The sequence below is a fragment of the Nuphar pumila genome, chromosome 12 (assembly GCF_984573655.1).
Source record: "Nuphar pumila chromosome 12, dmNupPumi1.hap1.1, whole genome shotgun sequence".
NCBI lineage: Eukaryota > Viridiplantae > Streptophyta > Magnoliopsida > Nymphaeales > Nymphaeaceae > Nuphar > Nuphar pumila.
The window spans coordinates 35,527,941-35,547,618 of record NC_143260.1 but is presented as its reverse complement, the minus strand read 5'-3'; the positions used below and the strand labels follow the sequence as shown (position 1 = coordinate 35,547,618).

At 36.4% G+C, this 19,678-nt stretch overlaps 1 protein-coding gene across 2 annotated transcripts in view; it reads left to right on the top strand.

The window, feature by feature from the left end:
* Nucleotides 1–19,678, top strand: part of LOC149820672 (uncharacterized) — a 76,204-nt gene that overhangs the window by 34,054 nt on the left and 22,472 nt on the right. For both annotated transcript variants that reach the window (XM_089983450.1, XM_089983451.1), the window contains exons 9-18: nucleotides 13,257–13,356; nucleotides 13,466–13,543; nucleotides 14,322–14,386; nucleotides 14,535–14,603; nucleotides 14,692–14,769; nucleotides 14,842–14,937; nucleotides 15,624–15,694; nucleotides 16,338–16,415; nucleotides 16,540–16,633; nucleotides 16,792–16,890. In XM_089983450.1, coding sequence (XP_089839576.1) covers nucleotides 13,257–13,356; nucleotides 13,466–13,543; nucleotides 14,322–14,386; nucleotides 14,535–14,603; nucleotides 14,692–14,769; nucleotides 14,842–14,937; nucleotides 15,624–15,694; nucleotides 16,338–16,415; nucleotides 16,540–16,633; nucleotides 16,792–16,890 — 828 coding nt within the window. The remainder of the gene's footprint in view (nucleotides 1–13,256; nucleotides 13,357–13,465; nucleotides 13,544–14,321; nucleotides 14,387–14,534; nucleotides 14,604–14,691; nucleotides 14,770–14,841; nucleotides 14,938–15,623; nucleotides 15,695–16,337; nucleotides 16,416–16,539; nucleotides 16,634–16,791; nucleotides 16,891–19,678) is intronic.

Genomic DNA, 19,678 nt, shown 5'->3' with positions numbered 1-19,678 from the left:
CTCTGAAGTGAAGCATATTGCTGCTTAGTTCATGCATCAACTGTCCTTTTGGTTGAAGTTATGCCAATGCAATATTTGCTTACGATGCTATGCTTGGCTGCTCTTTGCATGTTTTCAAGATAGGTTTTGGTATTGCTGTTTCTTTAGTAATTGAGTGCTTTTTCAGCTTCATTATAATAGGCCTCTATCATTATCTGTACTTTGTCATCCGCTCCCTTTTTTCCATAATTTTTGAAGCTTAATGTGGACTGCCAGGTGATTTTTTTGGTTAACCATATTTTTTTTCTGGAAGTTTGCTTTTTTATGTTTACTCTTTCCATTGGGATTACTTGTAGTTCTTTATAGCCACATAATTTTGCATTTTTTGATGTTTGGTCATTGGTGTGAACTCTGTTATTGTTTTTGGACTTGCAGTATTTCAAGGAAGTAATATTTGCATTTCCAAATTTCTGTGTGATTAACTTGTGAATTGGATTCAAGAATCTGGATGAGGCCTTATCCATATCCATAAACGTTTGATGAAAAATCTTAAGCTTGTGAATTTGCACAACTATATCATCCGGATCTGTTTCACAAGATATGGGCGTGTAGGATTCTCCTTTTTTGAGGGTTACTTGAGGTTCCTCTGTTATACAGTAATGGAGAAGTATAATATTTCTCAATCATTATTCAAATTACCAATCTCATATTATCAAAATTCCCAAAGATTGTTGTATGTACATCACATTTTGTGAGGTTATTCCAAAATTGCCAGGAAGGGAAATGAAAACAGGAAACATCTTGGGAAAAGGAAAGGCAAAATGAGATATTTTGAGGCTCATGTGAAACGGGAAACATATATTTATATGCGTGTATATATCACTGTCACCAATATCGGCGATATTTCAAAAATATTGCAAGAAATATTGATATTTTAATCTAGTCGACAATAAAGGGAATATCTTGCAATATTTCCAAATATCGCCAGAAGACAAAATATTGCGATAATATCATGATATTTTTGAGAAAAAACTCATTTTTATATTTTAACTTTGCATTTCTTATTTTTTTGTTTCTTTTATATTTTTAAAACCTTTGAAACTTGATTCTTTATATTTTTGGAAGAAAAATAGTGCAAAACTTATTATTTTCTTATCTTTTTGGTTATTATTTTATATTTTTTTCAATTTTTTAAACTCCCGAGATTTTTCAACTTTTGAAAATCTATTCGAGAAATACCCTCGCCAAAATATTACCTTGAACGATATAGGTGACTATGATATATATATATATATATATATATATATATATATATATATATAAAGGTGCAAATGTGGTAATTTCTATGAAGAATATTATAAGTTTACACACTTGTTTACCAACATCATGATAACCAAAAATTAGTAAATCAATTTAAGAGCATGTGAAACGCATTGGTTAGAACTAAAACAATCAGACATATTGTTTATTCTTCTTGTAAAAAAGTGTACAATTCAGTCGCTTTTGGTCAAATAAAATAAATCACCAATAAAGTATTTAAATGCAAAATAGGGATTTATGTTTTATATAGAATAGATTCTTGAAATAAGGTAAAAATAATGCAGTTACAGTAAATTATGAGATTTCCCCCTTTTATCTATCATATTGCGTTTTTCTTAACATTAAAAATATGTTAAAACATAATTTTTTTTAAAAACAAGTAATTTAAAATTTTAAATAACACACGTCTCAACTTTTTTAAAGTTTTTAAAAGTGAAATACATGAAAAACACATAAGAAATATATTTCCCATACAAAATAAATAGGTTTCTCATGTGATGGGAAACATTTTTCCCATGAGTTTTCCTCAAGTTTCCGGAACATTGGATTTCATGTTTTGGAAGTGGTTTCCTAGGAAACAGGTTTCTCACATGAAAGTAAAGTTTCTGTAACCTTGGGATATTCCAAGTCATTTTTAGGATCTCTATCCCTTCTGAGCTTTTGGCGTCCTTTAGGGCACATTTGATTGCATAGACAGTGGTGTTCGCCACCCATGCAATGCATGGGGCCCATGCGCCTGGGCAAATGTGGGACGTGCAGACGGACAAAACACCACATCCCGTGCATCCTTCTGGGACACTTTTTGGTGTCGGGGGGGGGGGGGGGGGGCGGGAGTTCTTGTAATGAAGTGGATCGAATCCGATCAATATGCAAGAACACACACCTCAATCAAGTGGGAACACTTGATTGAATAATCACACCACCTACACAAGGGTCAAATGAGAAAGTATATTGCATAGAAAACTCTCTTGAGATGAAATAATACAAAGGCCACGTGGCCTATTTATAATACAAGAGACTAAAGGGGGCAGCCAATATGGCTGTTGGGAACAGCTCCAACAACTATATTGGAGCTGGCCCAACATTAAAAAACAAAAAATTATAAAAAACAAAAAGTAAAAAGGTGAAAAAGGGTTGTCAGCCCCTAATGGGCTGACGCCTATGTCACAGGGATTCGACTAGTAGGGTGCCGCACCCGCGTCGATGCGACTCGACGCGGATGCGGGTGTGGTCAACCCGATCCTGGGTGTGTTGACCGCACCCAGGATCATTTTAGTCCATTTTTTTTGATTTTTTTTTAAAAAATTTGCCCTGTGAAATGGGCTGCGGAATTTTTAAAAAAAAATTTCTGCTGACAGCTGTTGCTCTTGTTTTATAAAGGGGCACTTTTAAAACCATCCAGATCCTTCTTTTTCGTAAAGGATTTTCTCTCTCCATAATAAATGATAATGATGGTGGTAGCCTTGCTGGCTATTAGTATTCACTGTTCTCCTGACGAGATGTAGCCTTGTGTAGAATAAAAACTATTAGTATCTCGGTGCTCCAGCTGTAGCCTTGTGTAGACCTCTCTTTTTCATATGTCAAATCCAATAAATTTATTTTAGCTGTCATCTCTGTGCAGCTGTATATAAAATGAAATTTGAAAAATCCTATGGCGTGGCAGTGGAGTCGTAGGCCTCATGAAGACTCTCTCTCCAACAAACCACATCAAACCTTGCACTTATATTTTTTTCGTGAAGACCAGGGAGTTTCAGACATGATTGAATCATGACAATCAGCAGAACGCAGCAGGGTGGGATTGCCAATCCTTTCGTTTCATCAATTTTGTCCCGTTGCCTCAAAGTACACAACAAGCGGAACATGGGTAACGAGTCTTCAAACAAACACACACACCAGCAAAAAAAATTGGACTCCCGACCCGCGCCGGGGGAACCCCCGTACCCCCTTATATATATATTTACATTTTTGCCCCTGCCGCAACCCCGCACCTGGGTTTTTTGGAAGTGCCGAATCCCCGCACCCGCACCCGCACCCGCACCCATGTGACATAGGCTGATGCCTATTATAGTGAAAAGATCGAAATACTCTTGCTGGGTATTTCGGTTACAATATATATATATATATATATATATATATATATATATATATATATATATATATATATATATATTAACACCCCCCTCAAACTCGTGGTGGAACAATCGAGAGTTTGCCAAGTAAGAAGTGAAATCTTGGAGACAGAAGCGCTTTGGTGAAGAAGTCTGCTAATTGATATTCAGACGGAACATAGGGCAATGTAATGGTCTTTCTCAGGAATTCTTCACGAACGTAGTGACAATCCATCTCAATGTGTTTTGTCCTCTCATGAAGCTTTTGTTGTCATAACATAATCTTGAAGGTTCTGCAATATGAACCCCCAAGTCTTCGAGAAGTTATCTTAACCACACTAACTCAGACGTTGTCGCCATGGCACGATACTCAGCTTCAGTGGAGGAGAGTGACACCTTCTGTTGCTTTTTGCATCGCCATGAAATTAGAGAGTTACCTACAAATACACATAAACCAGTGGTTGAGCGTCTATCATTGACATTCCCTCCTCAATCAGAATCAAAATATGCAATGACTTCTAGTGAGGAGGAGGATGAGAAAAACAAGCCAATATTAATAGATTTTTTAATAAATCTAACAATTCTCGTTACTAACGCTCATATGCAATGTAGTGGGAGCATGCTGAAATTGACTAGCAGAATGAATATCATGAGATACATCAGGACGGGTAATAGAAAGATAAGACAAAGCCCCAATCATTTGTCTGTAGGGCGTTGGATCTTGCAAGGGCTCTCCATCATCTTTCTTCATTTTGGCATTTATGACTTTCAGAGTATCGACCAATTTTTCATCTGAGAGTCCTGATCTTTCAATGATCTCCGCTGCGTATTTAGTCTGTGAAAAAAAATAACCACGATGTGAGTAAACAACTTCTATTCCAAGAAAGTATCATAAAAAACTAAGATCTGTGATATTAAAGTTGGCTTTAAGCACATCTTTGATATGGTTAACTCCCTGCTTATCATCTCCTGTGATTATCATATCATCTACGTAAAGAAGTAGGATCGCCATTCTTGTATTAAAAGACTTAACAAACAATGGAGTGTCAGTAAAGCAAGATTTAAAATGAAGTTGTGTCATCACATTACTAAACCTATCATACCAAACTTTGGGGGCTTGTTTCAAGCCATATAAGGCCTTACGTAACCGAAGAGTTTTTTCATGTGCTGAAGCCAAGCCTGGTGCAGGATCCATGTACACCTCTTCATCCAGATTATCATTTAAAAATGCATTTTTAACATCCATTTGAAATATAAGCAATTTTCTAATTAATGCTATAGCAATGAGAGTTCTAACAGTGGTCATTCGAGCGACTCGGGCAAACGTCTCATCATAGTCTATCCCATATTCTTGATTGTATCATTTGGCCACTAACCTAACTTTATATCTTTCTAATGTTCCATCGTACTTGTTTTTTACCTTGTATACCCATCTATATCTTATAGTTTTTCTTCTTTTAGGTAATGTTTGGATTTCTCAAGTTTTTGCTCTTTCTAATGCTTCTAACTCATCGTTCATAGCCTTAACCCATTCTTGATGATGTTTAGCCTCATGGTATGATTGTGGTTCAAAATAAGAGTGAATGGCTATTAGACACGATCTATACCTTTGTTCAAAACAATCATATGATACAAATCTACTAAGAGCTTTTGAAATTCTTATAGATTTTCTAAGGCTAGAAGAATCTTCTTCTTGGTTTTGAGAGTATCTTTCTAGGGCACATGGTTGGTGACCTTCGGTACGTCGAGCATAGGTTTATAAATTATTGTGAGATAAGTCTATATCTATGTCACATGGGTGCGGGTGCGGGTGCGGGGATTCGGCACTTCCAAAAAACCCGGGTGCGGGGGGTGCGGCAGGGGCAAAAATGTAATTTTTTATATATATATATATATATAATTTTGAAGTTTTAACAGTTTAACATTTAACAGTAAACATTGTCATAAACTCATAATATGATTCATCATGCATGCAGTATATCAACCTAAATATCAAATTATCAATCAAATAAGTAAAGCAATTATATAAATCGACCTAAATATCAATCAAATAAGTATTGCATAAAAGAACTAAATTACATACCAAAGTATATCCTGATGAAGTAATGAATGCTAATAATTTTCTTCTTCATCATCAAATGCATCATTAGAAGGAATACTGGGCTCAGCTAAATCCATGTTTGTTACGTTGAATTCATGTTCTCCCTCGAAGTCACACTCTTCTGGGTTTATATCCCAAAATTTGGATGTTCCTTGTCTGCATTATAAACCCAATTTGAAAATAATAAATACAATACAAGTATATTTAAATGAAAACTAAGAAATAATCAAATAACTAAGAGAGCAAATTAGTACCTGTATTCATCATTGCTTCGCGAAAGTAATCGAAGATTTGAATGAACATATACTAAATCCTCTGCACGCTTGCTGGTGAGTTTATTTCTCTTCATGTTGTGGATTTGAGAATATGTGCTCCAATTTCTTTCACAACAAGATGAACTAGCAGGCTGCGATAGCAATCTTAATGCAAGACGTTGCAGAAGAGGTGTTTCCGATCCAAATGTTGACCACCATGTGATAGGATCTATATTATCTTCTTCTCTCGCGAATAATGCCGGTGCATATAATCTCGAAGATGAAAATTTTCCAAACTCTTGTGTGACTTGATGTAGAAGATGTGCTTCTGGAAAAAGTCTTGTCATACACATATTTCTATGTCTTGATAGCTCTGGGTCTAAATTTGGAGGGACACGACCAATACCACCAGCCCGCCACTTATTTGCATAATATTTTGGATTAAGAGAATGTGCCATGCAATGCAAAGGAGTGTTGCTCTTATCCCATCTTCTGACTAAAATTGAATGAATATGATTAAAAAAATCTGAATCATCCAATGCAGGATTTTTTTCTTCATGCATGAAAACTATAGTTTGTATTTTTTCAATCATATTATCCCACATTTCATAAACTCTGTGAAGCATGGGCTCATCCTTATCAACTTCTCTTAACATTTCCCAAATAGGTTGCGTAAATTGAAGGAAGTATACCACTCTGTCCCAAAACTCATCATCAAGAATGAATTTCTTAATTTCTTGAGCCTTCATATCATCATCAACACGATAGAATGTCCAATTTTCATCAGTCACCATGTTAATCAAAGCATTCTTCACTCTTTTAATCCTCTTCATCATCACAATGATGGACGCAAAACGTGTTTCAACGACCTTCAATAATTTCAAATCAGAATGCCTATTAAATATAGCATTAGCACGATGGTGGTTAACAACAAAATTCCTAATGCTTTTGACATTTCTTTCTAAATCTTCAATCCATGAACATAAAGCATATGCTTATGAATTTTCTTCTTCTTTGGGGTTGCATATGCTCTTTAGGGCTAGATTTAAGCTGTGTGCTACACAGGGAGTCCAAAAAATATGAGGGTACTCACTCTCCAAACTCAACCCTGCACTTTTACAAACCGGAGCGTTGTCTGTAATGATTTGTACCACTTTCTGATCACCCACTTCTTTTATCACTTCTATAAACAATCCCTTCAAATACTTTGCATTTTTATATTCCCCAGATGCATCAACTGCTTTCAAAAATATTGGGCCACTAAGCGAACAAGCAATGAAATTGATTAATGGACGCCTTTGAATATCTGTCCATCCATCAGACACAATGGAAACTCCATTTTGCTCCCATGAATATTTTTTAATTTCTAGCAACCTCTCCACGTTTGCCCTCTCTTCTGCAAGAAGTGTGGTTCGTATTTTTTCTGAACTTGGAGGCACATAACCACTCAAATTACAATTTGCCAAGGATGTTACTAAATCCTTCCAATAAGGATTTCTAGCCGCATTAAATGGGAGTGAACCAGAATAAAAATACCTCCCAACTTTTCTATCAAATTCTTCTCTTCCATATGTATTGAATGCTGCTTGTATCGTTCCTCTACCTCCTAGATTGACTTTTCTTTTTTTTTCAGCATCTTCTTGATGGCTTGCAAATGGCACACTGACTGCAGAAGAATCGGCCATTGCCTTTCTCTTCTCATATTCTTCTTGTATTTTCTTGTATTGCCTTCGCATTGCCTCATCAACTTTTCTGCAAGCTGAAATGCCATGTCCTGGTATCTTCAACAAATGAGCCTTCACTCTTGTGTAAGACCCAACAAAATCTTTTTCGCAGAGCTTGCATCGAAATCTTTTGTTTCCACCACCTCCTTCTCCAGTTTTTGCAAGTTTATCTACATGTATCCATAGTGGCCCCACATCATCAATCCCACTGCAACTATCAGCAAAACTAGCAGCAAAACTCACATGTTGGGATGAGGATGACGCAAGTCCTTTCCCTTTATCCGTCATTTTTATCCTGAAAACACAAAAAAAAATACATTACAATTTTCAATTCAATTCGAAAACACAGGGAGAAGGGGGGGCTCAGCCCCTCCCCTGCCAACCCAACAAGAGAGCGAGAGCGAGGGGGGCTCGACCCCTCCCCTGTCGACCCAAAAAAAAAAAAACAGATGGGTGAGGGTCCCCCTGTCGACCCAAAGAAAAAAAACAGATGGGGCTCGGCCCCTCCCTTGTCGACCCAAAAAAAAAAATAGATGGGGGAGGGGCTCGGGCCCTCCCCTGTCGACCCCAAAAAAAAAAAAAACAGATGGGGGAGGGGCTCGGCCCCTCCCCTGTCGACCCAAAGAAAAAAACAGATGGGGGAGGGGCTCGGCCCCTCCCCTGTCGACCCAAAGAAAAAAACATATGGGGGAGGGGCTCGGCCCCTCCCCTGTCGACCCAAAGAAAAAAACATATGGGGGAGGGGCTCGACCCCTCCCCTATCGACCCCCCCAAAAAAAAAAGATGGGGGAGGGGCTCGGCCCCTCCCCTGTCGACCCCCCCCCCAAAAAAAAACAGATGGGGGAGGGGCTCGGCCCCTCCCCTGTCGACCCAAAGAAAAAAACATATGGGGGAGGGGCTCGACCCCTCCCCTATCGACCCAAAAAAAAAAAAAAAGAAGGGGGAGGGGCTCGGCCCCTCCCCTGTTGACCCAAAAAAGAAAAACATATATTTGAGGGGCTCGGCCCCTCCCCTGTCGACCCAAAAAAAGAGGTAGATGGGGGAGGGGCTCGGCCCCTCCTGTGCCGAAAAACGAGGGAGCAGGGGAGGCTCAGCCCCTCCCCTGCCGACCCAACAAGAGACCGAGAGAGGGGGGGGGGGGGGTGCTCGGCCCCTCCCCAACCGACCCAAGAAGACAGTGAGAGACATACCTGCGAGCCGAGAGGAGGAGCCGAGAGGAGGAGTCTAGGAGGCGGAGCTGGGGGCGGCGGCGCTGGGGCGGCGACGCTGGGGGCGGCGGAGCTGGGGCGGCGATGGGAGAGCTCGAGCTCAGGGGGAGAGAGAGGAGAGATTAGGGCAAAAAATTTTTTTTGCCCTAATCCTCCTCCTTTTCATCGGGGGGGGGGGGAATTTTTTTTTCGCCCAAAAATTTGGACAAAAATGACCCTGGGTGCGTTGACCGCACCCAGGGTCGTCTTGACCGCACCCGGTGCCGCACCCGCACGCGATCCCGCGTCGCGTCGCATCGACGCGGGTGCGGCATCTGTTTTGCCGAGTCCCTGTGACATAGGTCTATATCATCAAGATTCCTTCTCACATTCTCATTTGCCTCATGCATATCTTCACTTTCATGAATATTTTCACACTTATCATTGACTAGGTTAAAGATGAACGAATAATCAGAACTCTCTTGGATTTTTTCTTTGTTAAAACCGTTTTCATTTTCAAGGAATGTAATATTTTGAGAAACATATAATTTGTTTCTTTCAATGTCATAACACCTATATCCTTTTTGGTTTTCGGCATAGCCTAAAAACATACAAGGAATTGTTTTAGGAGAGAGTTTATCATTCTTGTTGGTAAGAACAAAACACTTGCACTCGAAGTCCCTCAACCTTTTGTAATCAGGATACATTTTACAAAGTTTTTCAATAGGGGAGACATTTTCAATATTTTTTAAAGGCATTCTATTTATCAAATAGATTGCCGTAAGGGCGGCTTCTGCTTCTACCCAAAAATCTTTTGGAACATTTCTAGATAATAGAAGTGCTCTAGTGGTCTCAATAATATGTCTATGCTTTCTTTCGGCAAGTGTATTTTGTTGAGGAGTGTATGATCACGATTTTTGATGAACAATCCCGTTTAGGTCAAGATAATTTTCAAACTCTTTTGACACAAATTCTCCACCGGAATCAGTTCTAAAGATTTGAATATTGGTTTTAAATTGATTCTTTATATAACTATGAAATTTTTTAAAACAATCAAATACTTCTGATTTGTGTTTTAGAAAGAATATCCAAGAGTGTCTACTATAATCATCTACAAACACAACATAATAGGAAACATTTCCTTTGGACACGACCGGATCCGGTCCCCATACATCCAAATGCACTAATTCAAATGGATTCTTAGTTATAAGGTATCTTGGTCCAAAAGGTAAAGACTTCATTTTGCCAAGAATGCAATCTTCACATACAATTTTTTTTCTTTACAATTCAAAAGAAATGGAAACAATTGTAATTTGGTCACACTAGGGTGTCATAGTCTTTTGTGCCAAATTTCTATATCTTTCTTTTTTCACAAAATTTAAAAAAAGTTATTTTGGTAATTCAAGATTGTCCATAACAGAGATCTCCTCTTCTATGGCCTTGCCCAATCGGCTTTTCAGACTGGAGATCCTGTATTAGACAATCATTAGATGAAAAAATTATTTTGTAACCATAATCTGCAATTTGAGAAACCAATAAAAGATTTAAATTTAATTTTGGTACTACTCTAATGTTTGGTATGTAGAAGATATGTGTTTTTTGATAAATATCTAAACTTTTAATTTTCAAAGATGTGTCATCAACAGTTGAAACACAAGAATCATTTGGATTAAACTTGCATTCAGTCAATATAGACTCATTAGGGATCATATAAAATGAAGCACCAGAGTCAAGGATCCAAGAGGTCTTACCATGGTTGTCACTTGTAGATATGGCTGCTCCTGAATAAGAAGTAGCTTGAGCTTTAAGCATAGGTTGTAGTGCCTCCATTAGTTGAGCTAAAGAGAGCGAGCCGATGCATTTGAAGTCGTCCATTTCACAACTTTCAATGGAAGCCACTCTTTTGTCTTCTTTATGGTCCTCATTCTTTCTTTTGGGACAAAAAAGGTTTGATGTGTCCCGGTTAATAACCATGATAACAAATAATTTTTTCACCCTTTTTAAAATCATGATTACCCCTCTTTTTATAGTTGTTGGGATTTCTCCCATTCTCATTTCTTAAAAAAATGAGGTGGTTTATAGCTCTTGGTATGATTTTCGGGCTTTGACATAGCAAACACGTGTTCTTCATCTGTAGAAGTGGATGAATTTTTCAATCTATTTTATTCCATCGTTAATTCTTCAAGAGTTTCAACTATGAAAGGTACCCCTCCTCTATGAAGAAGAGCGGATTTAGTTCCTTCAAATTCGGGCCTAAGCCCATTTATGAATTGATAGAAATGCTCCGCTTTGATTTGATTTTTGCGGAGTTCAATATCTTGTGGGCAATGCCACTTTGGTTCAAGAAGAGTCAATTCATCCCAAAGGAAAGAGAGAGCATTGTAGTATTCTCTTATGCTCATCTCTTCTTGAGTCATGGTCCTTACTTTGTTTTGGACGTTACATATATGCGCGATGTCCTTAAGACTATACATGTCTTTAATGTATTTTCATGCATCACTAGAGAAGTCAAACTTCGCCAAAATAGAACACTTGTGGATGTCCACACTATTAATGAGTCATCCAATAATTTTGGAATGACCCATCCTCCCTTCCTTCCGTCTTTTCTCATAGTCGGAAACGGCTTTAGCCATTTTCTCTCTTTGAAGCGCAACTTTTTTTCCATTCTCGATTTTTGTAAGAATGAGTTTAGGCTCCTTTTCGGTGCCGTCAACCAATCCCCAAAGTTCCTTTTCCCATATTTTATGTTTTACTATGGATGCCGACATCACATAGTTTGTGTCATTTAGGCGTATGAGAATAGGGACTATTACCTCCCTCTCATTCTCCATTTACAACAAGTGGATAGAGAGAGAAAGAAAAAGAAAGAGAATGAGAAAGAAAATACAAGACTTTTTTTAAAGTGGTTTGCTTCCCGATGCAATAATTCATGATTTGTTGTATTTTCTCAAGCTCACGATCCTCCTCTTGATATTGTCACGATCTTCTCTAAAAACGGCTTTTGGAACACCCAAGGTCTGATACCATGTAATGAAGTGGATCGAATCCGATGAATATGCAAGAACACACACCTCAATCAAGTGGGAACACTTGATTGAATAATCACACCACCCACACAAGGGTCAAATGAGAAAGTATATTGCATAGAAAACTCTCTTGAAAAAGAGATAAAATAATACAAAGGCCACGGGGCCTATTTATAATACAAAAGGCTAAAGGGGGCAGCCAACATGGCTGTTGGGCTGCTCCCAACAGTCATTGACTGTTGGGAGCAACTCCAACAACTATATTGGAGCTATATTGGAGCTGGCCCAACAGTAAAAAAAAAAATTATAAAAAACAAAAAGTAAAAAGGTGAAAAAGGGTTGTCAGCCCCTAATGGGCTGACGCCTATTACAGTGAAAAGACCGAAATACCCTTGTTGGGTATTTCGGTTACAGTATATATATATATATATATATATATATATATATATATATATATATATATATATATATATATATATATATAAACAGTTCTGACCTCCCCTTGTAACAGGGGTGTCTGAAGACTCTGAACACCCCTGGACACCTTTGAAAAAAAACCAAAAAAGTGTTGGCGGACAGCCTTGGACAAGGACACCATCCCAACAGATCAGGACAGGACAAGACAGGACACAGTGTACTCGTCCAGGACTGTCCCCGAATCAAATGCCCCCTTAGTAGAATTATTGAACTATGCTGATTGAGAAATCCATCTTTGGAAGAATCTCTTTGTGAAATTTAGTTCCAGGTGAGCTAATGGGTTTCAGTTCATGAAAAGATGCTGGTATAAAGGTACATCATTTGTTTCAACTGAGAAGAATTAGTAAGAGTAGTGGTTCATGTTATGAAAACACTTAATTTACTTAACATTGTGTTAAGAGTTGCCTATTCAATCTTTGTTGGACAAAGATCTCAAACAAGTCGAGTCATTATGACAAAATCTGACATCATTGTCTTCCATGAGTCAAAACTTTGTGGGGAACAACAAAATTAATGGCCTGGAACTTTTAAGTGGTTTCGGTTTAAATTCTATCGTAAAAAAATGATGGTCACATATCAAATCTAATCTGAAATTTTCTGGCTCTTTTCTTTTTTCCTTTTGTAATTTTTGATAATTTGGATCTCATGGGATGCTGTTATCATGTTTTGTGGAAATTACATCTGTACTGTAGTCAATCTAGCGTTTACTGGACCACAAAGATCCAGGCCAGTGTAGGGAATAGAGAATGTCAATTGGTTGAGTATGAACTGAAATTGTTGTCAGAAGCAGGTTATCTGTTAGAAACTTAGAAACATGTGCAAGTGATGAATATTTGTGTGTGGTACTGTTGCCCCCTTATGTGCTGGAAAAATGTAAATGATATCAGTCTATCTATCATTTACTTTGAAAGGGTGAAGTTGATTTGAAGCTATCTTTTGTTTTGATTTTTTTAGAGTATCTAACAGTTTTATTGTTTTTTTTTCATGATCTCTGTCAGTATATGATGGCTTAGGAGCCTTATTTACAAGTGTATTCTTTTTTTATGTGTTCCATCTTTTCTTTCTTTGGCATTTGTGCAGAAAGATTTTTTCCGTAAGCTGGCAGATCTGTTTCGGATGTGCGAAAGTCTTCAGAATATTGAGGAACTCCATTTGATTTTCAAATTGGTTAAGGGGATAAGTTAGTAGTTTCACCCTTTATATATTATTTGCATCTTTTAGTTCATCTTGTCTCCTCCTTTTGGCTTTCTCTGATTGACCGACTAAAATAACTTGCGGCTTTGTTGCAGTTTTGCTCAACAGCCTCCCAATTTTTGAAATAATATTCAGTGATGAATATATTATGGATGTCATTGGTGCCCTTGAATGTAGGTTTTTTTTCCAAAGTTTTAATTGTTGATGCTTCCTTTTCTTGTGCTTTGTCTTGTCTAATTATTGTATGTATTTCTGGTTCATGCTACAGAAAGTATGTGCATGGTAAATGGTGAAATTTTTACAAATACAATGATAATAAAAAAGATAGACCTCTGTTTTATGGTACAAAAATATGGAAGTTTCAACATTCTTAACCCTTCAGCTGTCTTTTGAAAGTTTTTTGGGCTTAGTTTATGAAAATATTGAAAGCATATAATGATCTTGCTGTTGACCATGGTTTCAATATGAGTTCCGTTTTTGTACCCATCACTGCTTTGAAAATCTTCTTAAGTGTTGCTATGACTGGCAGTTTTGAATTTCAATGGTGTCATTAGGTGAAGTGAGGGTTAGTGCCCCTCTTAAGAAAGACACTATAATACTCTTAAGAATCACTTATAACATAGAGACATTTGGTTAACATGATTGGCTCCGGGAAACTGTGGATAGCCCAGTTGTAATTTTACCTATGTGCGGGCTACTCCATACATTGTTGTGATATCTGTACATTCCCCCTTTTCCCTTTTACCCTTCTTCCTTTGGTTTTAGTGTTGCATTCTTGCACCCTTTTGTGATGGCTATTATTGTTAAGTGCGTCTTTTATATTACTCTGGTTCAGTAATTGGCTGGTCAACTGCTCTTCTTGCTTTAACACATTTCTTTTGTAGCATCATTCCTATATATATATATTACATGAATCTGCAAAACAATGAAGCCCTTTTAATTGATAAACAGATGATCTGGAGGTTCCTCAGAGACAACATCGTGTTTTCCTGAAAGAGCATGTGGTATTTAAGGAGGTAATTTATATGCATTTACCACTTCTTGTGGTTTGATGTTCTTATCTGGTTATTGTTACTTGTAAAATTATCTGAACTCCACAGAGTTGTTGTATCCATTCTCATCTTCATAATTTACGAAATTCTCTTGGTTTGTTACTCTCTATAGGCTATTCCTATAAAATCACCCTCAGTATTATCCAAGATACATCAGACGTACAGGATTGGTTACATTAAGGTATAAGAGCAAATGTTCATAAAATTACTATTGTTATTGTTTTTGGGTGCTTTATTTGGTGTGTTCAAAATCCCTATGTAAATTTCAGGATGTCATTTTACCAAGGGTGTTGGATGACGCTGTGGTGGCTAATCTCAATTCAGTCATTCATTCCAATAATACTGTGGTGAGTTCATGGATCATTTAGCTAAGGACATGTAATATAGTTTTGTTGTCTGATGTGGTTCATGTTCTTTAGGTTGTGACCTTGTTGAAGGATGATAGCAAATTCATACAAGAGCTATTTTCAAGATTGACTTCTCCCACTACTACCGAAGATTCAAAGAAGAGCTTGGTAACTTTAGTTTGGCTTTCACCTTCACTGGTTGAATATTTTATTTTATTTTATTCTATTCTGATATTCCCTTGCATAAATCCCATTATATTTCTATATTCAGCTAATTGTGTTGATATAATGCCACTATAAGATTCTTTTAGAAAGTAATCTTATATTAGTTAAAAATTTGATGATACCTCCAACATTTGACATATCTTCAGTTGGTTTCAACCTGTTTTTTATCCAAGGTTTTTGATGTGTTATCCTGGTAACTTGATTGATATTAATGATACTTGGTCTCTGTTATTTGTTTTGGTCATTTGGAAAACTCTTCTACATTGAAAATTATGCCTATTCATTTCTTGTTGACTTCTCTTTATCTATTGTGATGATGGGATATTTGTGAATGTCATGCCCATTTTTCGTTCTCTGTAAATTTCATGATTTCTTCACTTATTGCAATTATCTTTTGTCATTGGACCTATGAAGGTCCAGTCAACTTTCATTGTCTTTAGCAATTCTTGACTTCTAAAGGTCTTAGCTATGAGCCTATGATAACATTTTGTGCCATCTTGTAGTTATGATTTAAATGCTTTTGCGCTCTTCAGCCATATAGGTGGTGCATGATGTAAATGATTTTGTCAGTCCTATGCCTGCAGCGATCAGCTGCTTAATCACTTTTCAAAAATTTCCCCCTCTTCCAGGTATCATTCTTGTATGAATTCTGTAGTCTGGCCAAAAGCTTGCAACTAGTTCAACAGGCACGACTTTTTAGGTAAGCAACTAATTGGTTATCTGTCATCTCTTTCATTTTTTGTGGCGACCAATTGGGCTAGTTTTAAGTGTTTTCATGTGTTGATAATTTTTTTTCCGTCACAGTTAGTAAATCTCTGTTTAAAGCGCATTCTTTTCAATAAAAATTTGAAAACCAAAAGAAATGCATAACCCTCTCTCTCTCTCTCTCCCCTTTTTCCCCTTGATGCTGGAAAATTGTGTTCTCTTGGGGAATCATTGAAAACACTGAATAAGTGTCCTTAGGAAAAAAAATGGAAATAACTTTTAACATGGCCCAATTTCATCGGATTTTGGATATAAATCCTGAGGTAGTTATTTTATAGCTTCTCTGTCAAGAGAAAAAGAATTTTATATCTGTTTCTCTAATCCTATTTATAACATCAAATCCAAAATTAATCTGTACTTTGTGTTCTGTAAAAATGTCTGAACTTAAAATTTCCAAGTGTGACCTGTACTTTGTGCTTTTTTTCCTTCAATTTTCTCAACTTAAAATTCTTGTGTGCACATGCGAGAGTCCAATGTTAGTATTTAATGAACATTTGCATTCCATGTGTCAACTGTGGTTTTCTTAATTTTTGAAATTTGATTGTGTCTGAGATGTTGATTTCCCTGTTTTTTTGCAGGGATCTTGTAAATGAAGGTGTATTTGACATCATTGCTGACATTTTGCAGAGTCGAGATAAGGCACTTGTTTTGACGGGGTAGTGTTTATGTTCTCTGTTTCATCTTTAAGGCTCCCAAGCTAGTCTTAGTTTTTTTATTTCAGATTCCTTGTCAAGAAACTTAAAATAAATTATGCAATATGAAAGCATGCTGTATTTGCAGGATAGACACCCTCTTCATATTTCTGAACCATGATCCGAATCTTCTTAGGGCATATATCACTCAACAGGAAGAGAACACCTTTCTTGGATTCTTGGTATGTGTATTCTATTTATTTTTTAATCTTTTTTGTCTCCAAAAAGATCAGATTGGGATGGTATATATATCTTCATCGGTACATTTTTTTCGGCTTGTCATAATTCTGGAATTATCTGATCTCCCTGCATCTGGATTGATGTGGGAATTGTTGTCCAGGTCAGAGGTATGACAACAGACTTTGAGGAGGACATGCATTGCCAATTTCTTGAAATATTTCGCATTTTATTCGATTCATACTCTTTGGCTGCATCACAGGTGGAATCTCTGATGCTCTTTATATTTTCCAAGTGGCTAAATGTTGGACATGGTACTGCTGTAGGTTGGTTTACATGTTGAATGATGTTGCTGAGTTTGCTACTTTTAATATAGTATTACTAGATGTATTTTCTGTTGGACATGGTATCTGTGTTGTGAGAGGGGCAAATTTGTCTTGAGTTGACTAGACCAAGTAAGGTTTGACTTTGTCTTTCTTGTAAATGCGTATATGTGTAGAGGGGCATTTTTGTCTACCTTTTTTTAAATGCTTTAGTGGTCTCTAATAAAATAGTTGGAATGACAAAATCCACCTAAGCTTCTCCTCTATCTTCTTCTACCTTTTTCTTCATCTTAAACATAGGGGAATGACTCCAAAGATGAAGACCTTTGTTTTGAAGATGGTATCAGAGCATATACAAGCCACTGTCATCGATATCGGTGATGTTTTGAAAATATTGTGAGAAATACCGATATTTTAAGGTAGCCTATATTAAAGTTATATCTCGCGATATTTTCAAAATATCATCAGAAAACAAAATATTGTGATATTTTTGGAAAAAAACTCTTTTTTTATTTTAAGTTTGCATTTCCTATTTGCTGTTTCTTTTATATTTTAAAACCTTTAAAACATGTTTCTTTATATTTTTTGGAAGAAAAAAATTGCAAAACTTTTTTTTTTAGTTTTTTTATTGTTATTTATATTTTTTTCAATTTTTTAAACTCCCCAGATATTTGCAAGATTTATCAAGTTTTGAAAATCTCTCGGAAAAATACCCTCGCCCAGAAATTACCTTTAACGATACAGTTGACTATGATACAAGCTTTGTGTTGAAGAACGACATTTTGCAGCCACGGGCAATTGATGCCAACGTGAGGGCTTAGGCTGGCTTGGTGGAGGTAGATCTGAGGTTGGGTGAGTTAGCTGCCACTAGAGAAGGTCTATTGAAAAATACAAATGGGTTTTCCTTGTTTTTTTGGTGATTGATGATTGAGTTTGAAATTTCTAGTTTTTTCCTGCCTCTAGGTCTTTCTCGGCTTGGAGGTTATGAGTTCTGGATATTTAGAGAAATGACTGAAGTTGGTGTGTTCTTCTCTACAAGATATCTAGGAGCGAAAATGAATGTGAGGCTCGATGTAGTGGTCAAGTTTGAAAGTAATTCTTTGTGAGATGAGTCATGTGTAATGAAATCAAGCGGAAAGCAAACCACAATGTGCACAAGTACAATTCCTGCAAGGGACAATACAAATGCGAAGGGCAATATAAAAGCACATAAGTGCATACAATGGCTACAAAGAGCCTAAATGTGCATAAGCACAAGCCTCAAAGGGACAAAAAGCAAGCCAATCAATGGAAAATACATCAGATTACAAGAGGCATCAATGTGCATACACAAAAGAACACAAAAATAAAAAATAATAATCATTTTATCGAGGTAGAATGCTTAGGAAGGCATGAGAAACAAGAGAGGGGCCTTGGGAAGCTCCCAAGAGACGTTGGGAGCTCCCAACGGCTCTATGGTCATTTGATCATTGTACCCTTACATAATATGATGAAGATACAAAAAATAAAATTAAAAATAAAAATAAATACAGAAAAAGTATAAAAACTGTCCCCATTGGACAATCACTATTACAATTAGTAAAATTACCAAAATGCCCTAGTGACCCAAAACAAGAAATATTAATAAATATAGTTATATATATATATATAACTATATATGCATACATTTTAACACTTTGCTTCAAACTTATGGTGTGATATACGGAAAGTTTGAAAATACAATAAGAAACAAAGAGAATGATCCAAGTCTCCAATGATAATCTTCACCAAATTCCTACATCGGCTAAGTCCATCTTCATGATGTATCAACGATAAAATTTCTTTCTCAATCCATAACATCTTTAAGAACCTGTAGAGAGAACAAAACAAAAGTCTCAACTACACCAAAGAAGGCATTCTAACCAAATAGTTATGAAATTTGAAAACAAATATATATGTTTTGAATAAGAATAACACTCAAGTAAAAATTTTCAAACAAAGTAGCAATAATTTTTAGAAACATTAGACAATCATTAAGAAAGATAAGAGGAGCATACCTCAAAGGAAAATTTTTATGAAATCAAATTTAGACAGTCATAAACAAAAAATCAATATATTTTTCAAGAAAACATAAATATTGATCTTAAGAAAATTTAATCACTAAAGAACATATCAATTATCAAGAAGAGATAAACAATCATGTATTCATGCATACAACAATGTGAACAAGATAATCAATTTGAACCTATATATATATATATGTTATCAATGAAATGCATGAAACTTTATCAATAAACATTTTTCATACAAGGAAAAACAAGTTGAAAAAGTTTAAAAATTTCACGGAGAGTTTTAAAAAATCCCACATAACAAAAGGAATGATATTTGCAAATCAATACCAATTTGTGAAAAATATAAAGAGATTTAAAATCCCACAAATATCAATAAGTGATATTTTCAAATCTAAACAATAATTTGACCATTACATGCAATCACTTCAGTAGACCTCCAAGCCTCAAAATTCAAGTGTATAAGCTACTAGAACAAGAGCACAATCATAAAGCCACTAATGGGCTACAAAACACACACAAAAAATGTGAATAACCAACATCTCTTGTCTACATAAAATACAACAACAACAACTACACCTTCATCCCAAAACAATTGGGGTCGACGATATGAACCAAAAAAGAAAATCATTCTGGGTCTTCCACATGAATCCTTCTCCTCCAATCATTTCTATCCAAT